The 14,970-nt window shown below is 36.0% G+C and overlaps 1 protein-coding gene across 1 annotated transcript; it reads left to right on the top strand.

Moving 5' to 3' along the window:
• Nucleotides 1-2,189: 2,189 nt before the first annotated feature.
• On the top strand, nucleotides 2,190-13,307 carry LOC124369648 (aminopeptidase N-like; the record flags this gene model as incomplete). The annotated part of the gene is given in 14 exon segments (XM_046827700.1): nucleotides 2,190-2,310; nucleotides 2,313-2,362; nucleotides 2,364-2,401; nucleotides 3,047-3,230; nucleotides 3,716-3,872; nucleotides 4,427-4,508; nucleotides 5,271-5,409; nucleotides 6,575-6,767; nucleotides 8,268-8,542; nucleotides 8,998-9,185; nucleotides 9,349-9,498; nucleotides 12,004-12,138; nucleotides 12,770-12,845; nucleotides 13,063-13,307. Coding segments are annotated over 14 exon segments (1,974 nt in total), but the record flags the coding sequence as incomplete, so codon positions are not given.
• Between the last annotated feature and the right edge of the window lie 1,663 nt (nucleotides 13,308-14,970).

Below are 14,970 nucleotides of genomic sequence, written 5' to 3'. Positions count from 1 at the left end.
ATAACCGCACCAAGAGTCGGCACCCTTTGGGCATAAACCGTGTTGCGGTTCCGAGTCACTTGAAAGTTTATGGAAGAAAGTAGCCCTCACATTTCTTTTCATATCTTCCAGATTCGACCCACCTCTTCTAATGGCCAATCCGTAGTACTCCTGTAGTTTATTGATTTCTTTATTAGTTTATTAGACATAGGGCCTATTTCTTCCGCCTAATGTCTTACCGTCTTCAAGCGTTTGGTTTCCACATTTTTTCTTCAGTTCTCTTAGTCTTGAACCCATTCTTTTTTTCACATGGTTGACACATTCCAGTTTTAAAACATTCACATCATCACCATAGGGTTTGTCATCACTCACCTTCTTGAAACCATTACTGTCTCCGTCGCCCAAGTACTTCACGTACCTTACACCCCGCGCATTGGAGTTGCGAAAGACTTGCAAGGCTCCGGCTACTTCCATGGCTCCAGAAGAGCCTGTATAATTCTGAGTGCAGTTGTGTTGTTCTATCTTGTTTTTATCAGTAGCTGTTGTACACTCCTGGCAATACTTAGACATCACCGCTACGTCTAATATTTTGGCAGTGTCGAATGAACACACACTTACAAATCCGTTTAGTGACGAGTGACCCCTTTTTTGCCAAGAACCGTCCAAGCATACAGCCAAGTCAGTTTTAGGCATTTCTTCGTCTAAGTTGTCAGCTACAGCTTCATTGGTGGCCAATATCATTGATTTGTTGGCACATTCTTCAACTCCTTTACAAAGTATTTTGTTGTAGGGCTCAAATTTTTGCGGTGGTGAAGGCAAATCTAAAAGAGCGCAAAACACATTACCCGCTGCCAGGCCTTTACCTATCGATCTTAGGGCATAAACAAATTTTAAGTTTTATAATCATACTTTCCACTTGGTGTACAGGTTGAATTAAAAATTTTGTAGACTCAGAACAAAGGCAGCATTTCATCTCAACGTTTACTGCCAGTCCATGCTTGGTTTTATCCGTAACACAAGGAGATCGATGCAATCCTCACCGTTACAAAATTTACATTTTACAAACTTTTTTAGGTTAGTACTTAGAATATTCACATCAAAAATGCAGTTACCATTTTATGAAGACTGGTATTTTGTCAAATTTTATCAAAAGATAGCTTTTTGGAAGAAGAGCTGTTTGGAGAAGTCTTCTCTATCCTAGGCCTAAACTGACTTTCATCAGACACAACACTAGAAGTAAGCCTAGGTTTTAGTATATTGATTGCCACAAAAGTGTCGCTTGGTTTTGTAGGTAATCTTTGCCCTTGGCATTATTACAAGTTAACACTAGTAACCCACTAATCTAAAAGTTATTTTTCACAACTAAAACTGCACTCAACCAAAGTGATAAAGTAGGCCTACTTTATTTCACTCTTCAACAAATTCACTTAAATGTAAACAAAACAATAGTTGTAAACAACACTGTACACACCACAACATCTCAAGAATCATCAGCTGTCATATTTACAGGTTAGCCGACAAAGAAGTCAAAAAATACCAATCAATACTGCATCAGTAACAACAAAGGTTGTACTATATGAAAGTTGTTCACAGTGTGGAGTAAAATTTCATGTCAAAAGCGCCGGTAGTTACTTCGTAAATAATTTTTTTGCGTACTTAGGATAATCTTGCAACAAAAAGTGTTATATTTTCTGAAACTGTACAAGTCTGAGTAACAAAAAATGAAAAAAAAAAACAGAAAACTAAAAAAAGTTCAATTTTTTGCCTTTCCCGCTCCCCTTAAATACCCACAATATTTTGTGAAGTGATTAAAATTTATTTTTTAAACTGTAATTATTATTAAAGTGTTCGCATACACAATATTCATATCATCAGATAGCTCAATAGTTTCCAAGATATCTTTTAATTTTTATAAAAAAAAAACTATATGTTTTGGGGAAAAGGGTTTGGAAAGACAAAACCTTAGGTTTGGAAATTGGGAAGAGGGATTAACAAAGCAGGTGTGATCAGATAAATTAAAATCAATATTTAAATGAGAACTATAGCTATAATGGATGCAAAAAGGATAATATAATTTCAGACATTTGTAATTATATATTGTATAATTATATATTGTATATATCTTTCAGTCTGCTCTCAGGCTGTGTTCTGGACACGTTTGCAGAGACACCTCCGATGCCAACGTTCCTCATCGCTCTGGCAGTATTTGACTTCTCTTCCACATCTCCTATCAAAAAGTTCTCATCCTGGGCCATCCCTTCCAAAGTGAACATGACTCTAATGGACACCGGAGAGTCGCTGCCTTGGTAGAGGCTATGGAGTCTATTGCTGGTCAGCATTTCCGATGCCAAAACTTGATCAACTCGCTCTTCCTCAACTCAACCCCAGTGGCAATGGAGAACTGGGGACTGAATACTTACAGGTGAGTCTGGCAAACAGCTTGAATCCCTCCGTTCAAATAGATCTGTAAACGTGTAACGAATAACTCTGTAGACTAACCCGACAGAGATCACTTCTGGCTGGTTTATACCTTCCAGTTGAACCTACTACTGGGCACAGCAAAAACCCGTTGTGTCACTTAAATCTGGGCAACCCTATGGATGTCCAGGAGCAGCACATCACTAACCGCAAATGTCGAGATTCTGGGGTGCAAGGGCAGTTCGATAGGTCTAGTCTACTGCGGGAGATGACTGTTGGAGTTTTTTGGGGTTCGTTCCCTATCAGAGATTCTTGCTAACCTCAACAAGGGTATGCCACCCCCTGCCTGCTTTGACTGGATAGGCTGGTTCAGAGCTGGCCCTCCCCTTCTTCTGGGGGGACATGACCTTGAGATTAGTGCCCTAATTCTTCCTCATGGATCTCGATAGAAGGCGGCCCCTACCCCCTAACCTTACCCGTCCTGAATATCCTGTCACTCCGGAAGTAACACTAAGATTCTTACACGACTAAGTGCAATTTATAATCTTCTTGTCCTAAGAGAACAAAAAATTGTTTCAGTCTCAAAACCTCTGTCAGCTAGTCTGAAAATGGAAATGGCATCACACCGAAATATTTAATAATGTTACAGGGAGGTGAATATGCTTTATGAGGAAGGACGTTCTGCACCAAAAGCGAGACAGGACATTCCACGCTTTACTGCTCATGAGGTGTGCCATCACTGGGTGGGAAATCTCGTCAGGCTGCAGTGGTGGGACTGGCTCTGGATATCGGAGATGTACGCCATGTATTACGAATACTACCTTCCTTCTAAGGTGACCTCATTCTTTGTTCCCCCAGTAGAGAAATAGTAAACCCAGAAAAAAATCAAAATTTGAAATATATACTGTGAGGTTAGCTGAAGGTAGGCGGACGTAGTAATTTTGAGTGGGTTCTTTAAGACAAAAACCTGATTGAGGAATTTGAGGATAAAGAGTATAAAAATGAACGTTCTGTATTGTTTTAATACTTCTCCTATTTTAATAATGTGGAGTAAAGTACTGAGTGTTCCACAAAGAGGTTTTAAACGTTTGATTTTAGATTAATTTCCCATTTATGCACCGAACATTAATGCATAAATGTTCCCTTGAAGGTTGTTGATAATGTGTACGGCCTCTTTTACTTTCACGTTTTTTACTCAGAGTGCTTTCATTATTTTCATGTTTGAAATGTACGGTGTAGGTTTCTCATGTCACACATACCTTGAGCTGGACCTGCACTTAACTCAAACCTCTGATCTTAACTCATCTCTCTCCTGTAGATAGAGCCTTCCTGGAGAATGCTGGATCAAATGATTGTTGAGCTGTATATCCCTGGACTCCTGGAAGATTCATTCAACAGCTCGAGGCCACTAACTACCAGGGTGTCCTCCAACCAAGAGATCTTGGCCAAGTTCTCAGGGGTCATTTACACCAAAGGTGTGTGATCATTTGTCCAATAGTGTCATATTCAGATTAAGACCCCTGTCTCCCAAGGGGCGTTACTGGAGATTATATGGTTATATTGACCCCTGGGCGATGATGAATTACCATAGCATTCTAAAAATTCACAACAAAATCTGATCAATTTTCAGTATGGCTGAAAACTTTAAATCTAATAGCGTCAGGACACGTAAAAAATCTCTGAAATTATGACTAAAATAAAGCAAAATATAGAGCAATAAAATCCTTTTCAGTTAAAATGTGGGTAATAATGCCTAAGGGTGAAATATTAGTGACTACTTCAGCATGGTACTTGCAAGGACAATAATAGTTTTACAAATACTAAGTAAAAAGTAATAACACACACACACTAACTAAATAATTATCAGCCTATATATATACTTGTCTGGACCAGTTATTAATGACAAAGTATTGAAAAATTTACGTTCAATGTTTGTAGTATCTAGTACCAAAATGCATCTTTCTTACTTATCTTATAAGTTATTTTTTAATTTCTCCACGAGGAAATAACAAATTATATCTGATTACAGGTCCAGCTCTAATTCATATGATCAACAATTTCATGACACCCTCGCGAGCTGAGAAAGCCTTGAGGTTACTTCTACAGGAGAAGTAAGCTGAACTTGCCTAGCATTAGATAAGCAAGTAGAGAGATATACAATATCAGACCAAATGATCATGTAGAGATATCCAGAGGACTTTTATCAGGTCTTACTCAAGTTAAAAGTTTTTGAGACAATTTTTCTGTAAACTTCGATATTATTTAATTGATTTTTTTATGTAAGAAAGTCTAAAATTAATTGTAACACACAAGTATCCAGTTTCTGAATTTTTAAGGAGCTTCCATAAAAGTCTTCTACAGGATATTTGTTAAGAACGTAGTAAACCTATTACTTGTGTTCATATTAACGTTCAGTTCAATATTCAAGTGAACGTTTACCGTTTCTGTCAGTCACTGAGACATTACTACAAGCTGGATCTATCTCAAAACAGTTTACAGAAAAATTTTTAATAAATTTTTAAAAATCAATTTGGTTTAATCAATTCACAACCAAACAAGACAATGTCCATTTCTAAACAACATTTATTACAAAACTGTTATATGATATACTGTGCTAAACTATTAAAGCACAGTAACCGAGTCTACATAGTAAATATGGAATCATTGTTGTTTACTCTAGTACGGTAAACTAGTAGGACAAACTACACTGCATTTTTGAATGTGGAAAAGTAAAAAAATTACTCCATTTTAACTGCTTTAAAGCGTAGCCGTATTTTAAAACGCAACTGAATATTTCGAAAAAATAATCCTTAAGCAGGTTAGTATTTTGCTCCTTGGCACAATACAATTTTTTGTCAATTTGGTTTGTCCAGGAAGTATGAGACCATTGATCCTTCAGACCTGTGGCGGATTTATGATCGGAAAGCTGAAGATTTACCGGCAGACATGGCAACTATCATGGGAACGTGGACAGACCAACCAGGGTACCCCTTGTTCACTGCTGTGGCGAACTGATCAGACGGTTCTGTTACGTTGAGGCAGGTAGTGTAGCAAACAAATGCTTGGGACGTTGCCAATTTTTGGATTATCTTTATGAAATATTTAAAATTAATTCATTTTTTATTATGGTATTGAGTTAAATATCTATTTTTATTAAGAGCAGTCCACATTACAGAGCGTTTTAGAATTAAGTGCAGATTGTTTTGTGTAGTAGTAGACAATATGGATTATCCAAGGATAACTCGTGACACATAACATAGGGTTGTTTCATCATTACCAATCATTTGATAATAATTTACGAGATAAAAACCATGCTTAATAAAAATATGCTTAATAACATTGCTAGAGAGAAAAAATATTTTGAGGCAGCACCATTGAGGTCATGGGCATGTAGGTATCTAAGGGAGGTCAGGAGGCTAAAGTAGCCCCCCCCCTAAAGGTTTGAAAGACAAACATTAAAATTGCACCGAAAAGTTTTGTTTAAGCTAGAACACATTTATGGGGTCTTAAAGCTCAACAATTTCCGGAGGGAATATTCCCAAGCCCCTTTTCTTGGAGGATTCATTGTATACAATAATAGGAAAATTAATGCAGTTAATGTGTACAGTGTGTTCAGTAAAAGTGTTTTGATACTTTGGGATTTTGTTCTACAAAGTTCATATGAAGGTATACAAATCTGTTTTGAGTTATTTTGATGGAATAATTTAAACGTCTGCCATTTTGAAACGGGTAAAAGGATTTGTTAATATTTAATTTTCAGAAAGGTTCATACAATTCTCAAGTTTTATAACTTTATCTTTACTGGTTCAAAAGATGTAATTTTTTTGATGATAAACACATAGAGATTGATAGAACTAAAACTAAAGGTTTTAGGACATACCTTCGTATGAACGTTTTTGCTAATTTTTATGTGTAGAACAAAGTCCCAAAGCATTGGAGCACTTTTACTGAACACTCTGTATAATAAATTACTCATTGCCTTGATACAGATATTGATATTGATATATTGTCTGTCCTCTTGACTACATCTGATTTTTTTGCTACTTCATTCAAAAAAATACACTGTATAAAGTGGCTTATTAGCAGTGTTGCTATGAACACTCATGAAACATTAATCCTACTCCAGATGTTGTAGATGTCAACTGGACACTGTGACATTCTTGTTTGCTTCATCTAGGAAAGGTTCCTCACAGAAGGAGTATCCAGCGACTCACATCTGTGGTGGATTCCGATCACGTATACGACTGGACTGAGACCAAACTTCACAAATGCTCCCACACGGTTGTGGCTCTCTCCTTGGAAACCAATTACCACGGTAAAATTGGGCCCTCGGATCGATTCTTGGCTGATCTTCAACGTCCGACACATAGGTATTTGTGACCGAAATTCTCTAATTTAGGTATCATATTTTATGACAAAAAATGAAAGCAGATTGAAAGTTATGTCCACCATTACTATAAACAGTAGTCTCCATGGCAAAACTTAATCGTTCTTAAGGTCCGTTTACATGCTCCAATTTGGATGAACGATCTGATTGTACTAATAAAATTCGTGCAAGAGGTTTAAATTGGACTCTTCCAATACTTAACTAAAACCCTCATATTGATTTGCAGTATCCAGTACCTAGTTTTGAACAAAATGGAGGAGGTGTTGTTGTCTGCATATGCTGTTTGCTTAGCTAGAATAGTTAACCTGAAAATATGAAAACCGAGAACGTGGTGTTACAGATCCTGGCCTCCGAAATGAAGCAAGTTTTTCCATGTGAGGCTCAAAAGAATTGCGTCAAAAGAACCAAATGATTGGAGAAATTACTTGAAGATGACAGAACTTGAACAGAACTGCTAAATTCAGTTTATACTTTTCGAATAGTTCCATATACGCAAAATTCTCTTTATTACAATCTAAGTACTGCTCGACTAATCTTTCAAGAGGCATGGCAACCACTTCCAATCTCAATAATTAGATCTGTAGTAAGAATAACCATGTTTAAAATACAAAATAAAGAAATATTCTTCTCAAAATATTAATTAATAAAAATAAACGAATGAAATGTTTAGATGCTAGAAGCAGTTGTGTTTCACATTTTGAAACATGAGTTTAACGTAGCTTCTTAAATCCACCCATTTTAGTGCAATAAATCTTGAATTAAATTTTAATTTTTGAAATAAAAATTTACAAAACCTTAGTCATGAATAACAAAGGCAAAGTATTTAAGAATGCTTCACAAATCAGATAACAGGTACATCTGAGAACCATCGGGTACATATTGTATACACAAGCAATACAGCCAATTTTAAATAAAAGTTTCTTTCTCCTTAATGTTGCCAGCCACAAACTAGAAATCACTTTTTTTAAGGAGAACCGATCCTCTTTTAAGCCTTGTTCTGCCCGTCCTCATGGACCACTGGCCTGTGTGATGGTCTTATCAAACAGAATGAGGGAGAGAGTCAATACAGTACAATGGTACTGATAAAAAGTGCAAGGATTTGAACCTGCACTCAGACCCTAAGTCCAATGTCTTAGACCGTTCGGCCATCGGCACTCCCCTACAATTACCTACCGGTACTCAGTTTTGCTCTGCTCCAATACAAATGAAACGGAACTCACCATTAATGGCCAAGGTTCACAAAAAAAAAAACATTCTGTTTCTTCATTACACACAACGGGAATACTAATTTTGTATTTTGAATTTTTAGTGATTCACGTTTTTAACAGTTTAAAACTACCAGCACTTAATCTAGTATGTACTGTGTGAAAATAAAAACACAAAAGAATATTATTCTGTTAAAGAACCCTCCTTGGGCAATTATTACTGTAGTATCAATGAATTTTTTAAATAAGTTTATAAATGGTGTTTTCTATATTGGAAGGTTTTTACCGAGTAAACTACGACCACGAAAACTGGCAGAAACTGATTGACGCACTCCACTCTGACCCTGCTGGTATTCACGAGCTGAACCGAGTGCAGTTGTTGGATGACAGTCTGTCTCTAGCGCGCGCTGGACGGTTGTCCTACACAGTGCCTCTTAGACTAATGGAGTACATGGCACGTGAAGGCTGCTACTTACCTTGGGCCGCCGTTTTACCTTCCGTCAATTTTCTGCTGAGTAGACTCAACGGACTTCCCACCTACAATGATTTTAGGGTAAGTTGGCACTGTTAATGAAAGTGGGAAGATAAAACTTGAAGAGTAAAACATTTTAAAGATTTTAACTTTGCACTGATGGTACTTGCAATCTGCCCACCAAAGTTCTGGTAAATTTTAAGATTAGTTTTACGTTGAGTAAATTATTGGAAGTTGGCTAATCACACTCCTCTATAAAACACTTCTTTCGAACAGACCTTTTAATGTGAGTAGTTGTTTGCACTAGTATGACAGTCTTAGCAGTATAAATAATTCTGTACATGTCCCTTTAGTCTAGCCAACGGAAATGATCAAACATATTTTAAAAAATAGAAGATAAAAACTAGACAGGTAAGGTTTGATGGGATGAAGGGATATTAAAGAAATCAATTCCCCAAAAACTTATTCCAATTTAACTTTCACATAAGTTAAAATCTAATTTGAAAACCCAGTAATACATAGATGCTTTGTGACAGGAGTACCTCAGAGAACTGATTGCTCCAACGTACGATTCTGTGGGTTTCTATCTGAGACCGTCAGATCCTCACCTTCTCCAGATGCACAGGGTACAAGTGGTCACCCTAGCTTGTTCTGTAGGTCTTCCGTCTTGCATCACTGAGGCACGACGGCAAGAACAATTCATCAGTCAAAACAAAACACCTGAGTAAGTTACAATTCAATATTTCACTTTTGACGAGTGCTGTAATTCTTTGTAAACTGATATAACAAAAGAATTAAGCCATGGTGAGACATTTACAAATTTTGATTAGTCACATTTCATATGCAAAGTATGAATTCTTCTATTAAAATAAAATTCAAATTTTCAGGATAGCTGCAGGGCTGGAATTTGTCCAACTGTGCTCAGTGCTGGAGACTGGAGTGTCCCCAGACGACTTGTTCCATCAGCTGACGGTCTGGGGGCCAAACGACCAGCTCAGAGCCATGCCCTGTACTTCAAATAAGACTTTACTGATCAGGTGAGAATGTACAACCATTAAGTTCCTCACCAATTTTCTATTTTATTCCTCAGACAAAAGACAAAAACAATTGCTTCTAGTGTAACTCACTTAGTGAAGTACCATTACTTCTGATTACATTGTTTTATGTCATAAGTAAAGTTAATAATTTTCCCTACTTGCAACATCTTAATTTATTTTGTCATGTAGCTTTTACAACTAGACTTTAGAAAATTATTAAGCTCTGAAATGGCAGACTCAACCCTTGATGATTAGGGGCCCACCAATGAGGAAGAGACAATGGGCCAGGACTGGAGATCTGGCAGAGAGGGTTCAAATACTTTTATGTAGCTTCAACACTCCCCTCACCACCCTTCCTAAGAGCTAGATCTTTTGCCTAAAAACAAAAGTATGCCTCCAACAAGGCCTTAGAGATACACCCTTGAAAGTTGTTTTTACTCTCTTTTCACAATCCCAACTCCTGGAACAATTTTATGGACTCACTCCCTGACTCCCACTTCCACAGTATCAAAGTGACATGAAACCATTTTGTCACTTGGGCAAAGATACTTATTCAACTTGAACAGGTGTTGCTTTGAGATACTGAATCCTAAAGAACAGTTAGGTCACCAATAACCACCAAATGGTGGATTACTGGATTAGGAAACAAGGTCAGGTAGTAGGACTCATAAATCCATCTCTTGCATCAATAAAGATGATCAAATCCACAGAAGCCTGAATGGAATAACCTTTGTCATTGCTTTTACTCTCTAATAAGGATCAACAAAGACGTGTCACCAGGAGATTCTGGTTTCTCTTAGCTCTTGTAGTAGAAAGGCTTACATCTTCTGTGAGGATAGCGAAAACCTTATTGTGTCGCCAGGAAAACATTTTGGTACATCCTGCAAGAATCCACATAAATCAATGGTCCATTTTTGTAAGTTGCTTGGATCAGGAAAGTACAACACAGACTTGCGTATTAAGTTACAAGTTATGTAATGGCATCTATTTCAGCACATGGGAAGTAAGTTACGCAATGTGGCAAAATTGCAGTAATCACCCGAATACGGTATTCAAGGATTGTGCGAAACATATTGTATTTTAATAAACTCCATTTCAGTAAAAGTCAACTTTGTATTTTTATATCAAACGAAGGTTTGTAAAGTTAATGTATTTAACACATTAAATAGGCCTACTGAGCCAGTTTGAACAAATAACTAATTTCCATTAAAACCTTCACTGCGGCTCTATACCAAATGATCTTGAGTTGTCCCACTGTGAGTACATCGTAAGATGCCTCCTGCAGTCAATGTGTCACAACAAAATTATAATAAACTTCAATAATTGTCACATTATTGTGATTTAGCAAAGAAACTGATCATTTTTTGTTATTGGAAGTGATGTGCATGATGTTAAAATGGACAGAATCATAGCTCCCTCATAACCATAATACTTTTTGCACTCTGTATATGCAAAAGAGTGCTTGTGTGTTCACCTACTGCTACCCATTGAAGCTGCCAACATTACCAATAAAGTTAGTGACTAGTACGTATAGCTAAAACAATGCAGCAACATCTCTGTGATAATTTAATTTCAATTTGTCCATTTTCAAATTTTATGTTCTTACCATATTTTATTTAAATATATGCTAGTATTTAATAAAATAAATAAATAAAATAATAAAATACTAGTATTTTATAATTCCGAAAAAAGCAATAAAATTCTATATGTTGTGTGGTCATAGTTAAATATTATATTTTAATTTACTTGTAAACTACAAAATTGTTATTATTTATTTAATTTCTGTCTTTTTAAATTATTATCTTGTCATTTTTATACACCATTTCTAATTTATTATCATTGTGATTATTATTTATTTAGTACTAATACAGATTGGAACTGGACTTTTCCTGTATTTTCAAAAAATTCCTTTAATGAGTCTTTTGATTAACCTCTTCTTTAGCTCCTGGTGCAGCTTATTGCCAGTCAGGTCTCTCAGGCAGTCTGGTAGGTGGTTCCTCAGTTTACAGCCTGCATAAAAATGTTTATTCTCGCAGAAAGTAGTTCGATGTACTAGAAGGACCAGCTTGGAGCCATGACGAGTGTTATAGTGGTGTAGATCATGGTTTCATATAGAGTTTATTTCATCTACATGCTTTCAAGTATGTAGGGAGCCACTACTGTGAGGATTCCTAGGTTGTATATTGTTCTATGTGCTGTCAATTTTCATACTTTTTGTGTGTACAAACTTTTGGAAATGTATATTCGACTTTTTAGCCAACTCAACAACTGGTCGCAGAAGGCTGAGTAATATGTAACAGACCAGGTACGACCTAACACAGCGAGAACACAGTTTTTTTTACAGTGACGTGTTAATAAGAATGTACAAATCATAGATATGATCTATAACCACAAACAAGACATTTGTGATTTCATTTGCGGTAATTCAGTCACTCTACTAGCTGAACTGTACGGGTAGGTGACTGACTCCAAGACAGCTTGAATGGATGTGGAATGCTCGTGCAGGTATCTGACTACAAGCCTGATGGGGGACTCGGCTGCCGATTGGGAAGCCAAGCTGATGGCAGCTGTGAGCCGGCTGCCCAACGTCGATACCGTCTTCACCCTCCTGGTAGACCGATACTCAACTCTACTTGAACGGTATGGATTATTACTGATAATAATGATTATATGAATGTTCAGTTTAGCTCCACCTTCCTGTAAGTGCCTAGAATCTGAAGCTGACAGAAACTTCATTTTGTAAGCAGTTAATTTTGAGCTTCATCAGTGGCTTATTTTTTTCTATTGCAATTTGACTTCCAAGATTCCAGGAGTCAAGACTGTGACAATGTCACGTTTCAGACACTGCACTAAGAGGAAGGTGAACTAGAGCTAAACTCAACATTCACATTGAATCAACCTTTCTATAGCTACGTTAATGATTAGTTTCCATTCTATTAAAAAATTATATTCTAATTGAACACCATATGTCTACATAACTGCTTTTTGGGAAGAATCAGCACTTTTATTGTATTGCCCCATAAATTTTGATATAAACATATGCCAGGCCAAATATAATCAGAAATGTTACTGGCCGTTTCTTGTCATTAAAAAACGTTTGATGCAGGTTTTCCAATAGCTTACCATAACTTAATTGGCAAGTAATAATAAACTGTTTCCTACTTGTTTTGAAATTTAGAATAAATACATAATTTGTTTCAAAATGAATTGATTTGAACACTTAATCGTGTATTTGTGAGGTAATTTAAAAACAAATCAAATAATGTTACAGATTTGGTACAAAAAATACGTCTACATACTTTACACGAGTGGGAAGTTTGCTAACAACTAATGCTCAACTAGCAAAGGTAAAAATTTGATTTATTTTTATAATATGGTAATAGTTTGCATGTTTTTCTACCATATGTTGACTAATTTATAGGGTAGATGGTTAAAAATCATGCTTTTGTGACAGTCAGCATGGAAATAATATCTTATAGCAATGTCCTCAGGAAAAAAAATACTTCTGTTTAAAAAAATCCCACGGGTTCCTTCAAAATCACTCATATAGCATTTACCTGACAGGTGGAAGCTCTGAGGGCTAAAGTGGTGAATGAAGAAGTGACTGCGGCTTTAAGAACTGTATCTTCGGGTCTGCTTGACCGTCTTAGGTGGAGTGAAACCCACTCCCCTACCATCCAGTCTTGGTTGAACCATCACAAAACAAACAAAATAAAGAAAGTTCAAGGTTCGTTGATAGAATGTTTTTGATATTTTTGTAAAATTTGTTTGACTGAATAATGAGTAAAATTCGTTTACCCTGTTTTTGATCATGTGTTATTTGTTTGTATTCCTACATTCTTTATTTTATACAAGATTTTTCTACAGTTCGGTAGAAAGTAATTCACCAATATGATTTTATATAGGATCCACAAAATCATTGTGTAACATATCACAAGCAGCATCAACAATAACACAATACTATACAAAAAAAAATAATAATATTGTTTGCGTTATTGATCAACCTGAAAACAATAACACAACCAAATCCATTTTTTGACTGAGTAAGGCATTTTTCAAGATTCAAAATTCTTTATTTGTCATTAGAAACAATTCTGTTACAATAGACTTTGTCAACATAAAAACAATACAAGTAGTAGAATACACATAAATCAAGGTAAATAAAAGTAGCATTAAAAGAATGGTAAAATTTGACAACATAAGATACAATTACATGTTCTAATCTAGTTTTGTATTAATAGAGCAAAACGTAAATTACATAACCAGTCTATATTACTCAAAAGAATTATGAAAATTTATTTCATGTCTACAAAACATAAAACTATTACTATATTATAAGAATATCTCTGTATAACTTAACAGCAGAATCAAAGTGTATGTAATTACAATCAAAAATCAAAGACAAGATGTCTTCACCACAAACCACTTTTAAGTAAATTGAATTCTTTTTGTATCCAAAACTCTTAATTAAGGTGGTTGAACTGCTACATGACAGACAAACAAACAGCAGGTAACCAACACGACACATAACAAAGATTACATGGCCCACAGGGCTTGATAATTTCCAAAGGGTTACAGATAAAGCAATAAAACTTGGTACATAATTACTGTACCTATAAATGTACTTTTTGAAGTAACTACCATGTTTTGGTCATGTTACAGATAAAGCAATAAAACTTGGTACATAATTACTGTACCTATAAATGTACTTTTTGAAGTAACTACCATATTTTGGTCATGTCAGGGGGATGGCCCGCAAAGAGTCAGAAGGAAATCTTAAATGAGAGCATAGGTCGAGTAGTACATCAAATTAAAGGTCTTTATTAGTAGAGTACACACCGTAGCACCGTGCTTGACGCGTAGGGAGGGAAGCGAGCGAGAGACTCAGACTTCTCCCCCTACATTTCCCCTCCCGTGCCGTCGCGGTAAGACGTATGTACAGTCCACTATGTTCTTTGCCCGTTCCAAACTCCTTATAGTCAAGCTTACGCTTGAATTCTGACAACTGCGATAATTTAATATAATTTGACGTATACTGTTGTTTACTCCACATACTATTAGATACAGGGTTTTCAGCCATAATTCTAGAAATAGTTTCAATTACACTCAAAAGGGTTTTTTTTAGCCTACCGGTTTTCATTAGCAAAACCTTGTAATGATTTAAAGTTTTAACCATGTATTTTACAGCACATTCTTACTAATTAAATGTGATATTTAAAAACAATAAAACATCAAACAAAAGCTTATAAAAGTGTAAATTAAGCGTTTTACTTAATCGCTTACATTTACAGTTATTTATGTGATACAATAATAAAATCATACCATGTAATTTAATCGCCCAGCTCTTCGATTCCGGACAGATTTCCGTCTGCGGCATTGCTGTCCTCAGATTCCACGAAGTCGTCTTCTTCACTTGAATCCTCACCAAGATTGATAACGAAAGATTCGATAACATTTTCAATTGGTCCTTGA

This window comes from Homalodisca vitripennis, chromosome X (assembly GCF_021130785.1).
Source record: "Homalodisca vitripennis isolate AUS2020 chromosome X, UT_GWSS_2.1, whole genome shotgun sequence".
Taxonomy (NCBI): Eukaryota; Metazoa; Arthropoda; class Insecta; order Hemiptera; family Cicadellidae; genus Homalodisca; species Homalodisca vitripennis.
This window is presented reverse-complemented; position numbering and strand designations above follow the sequence as displayed.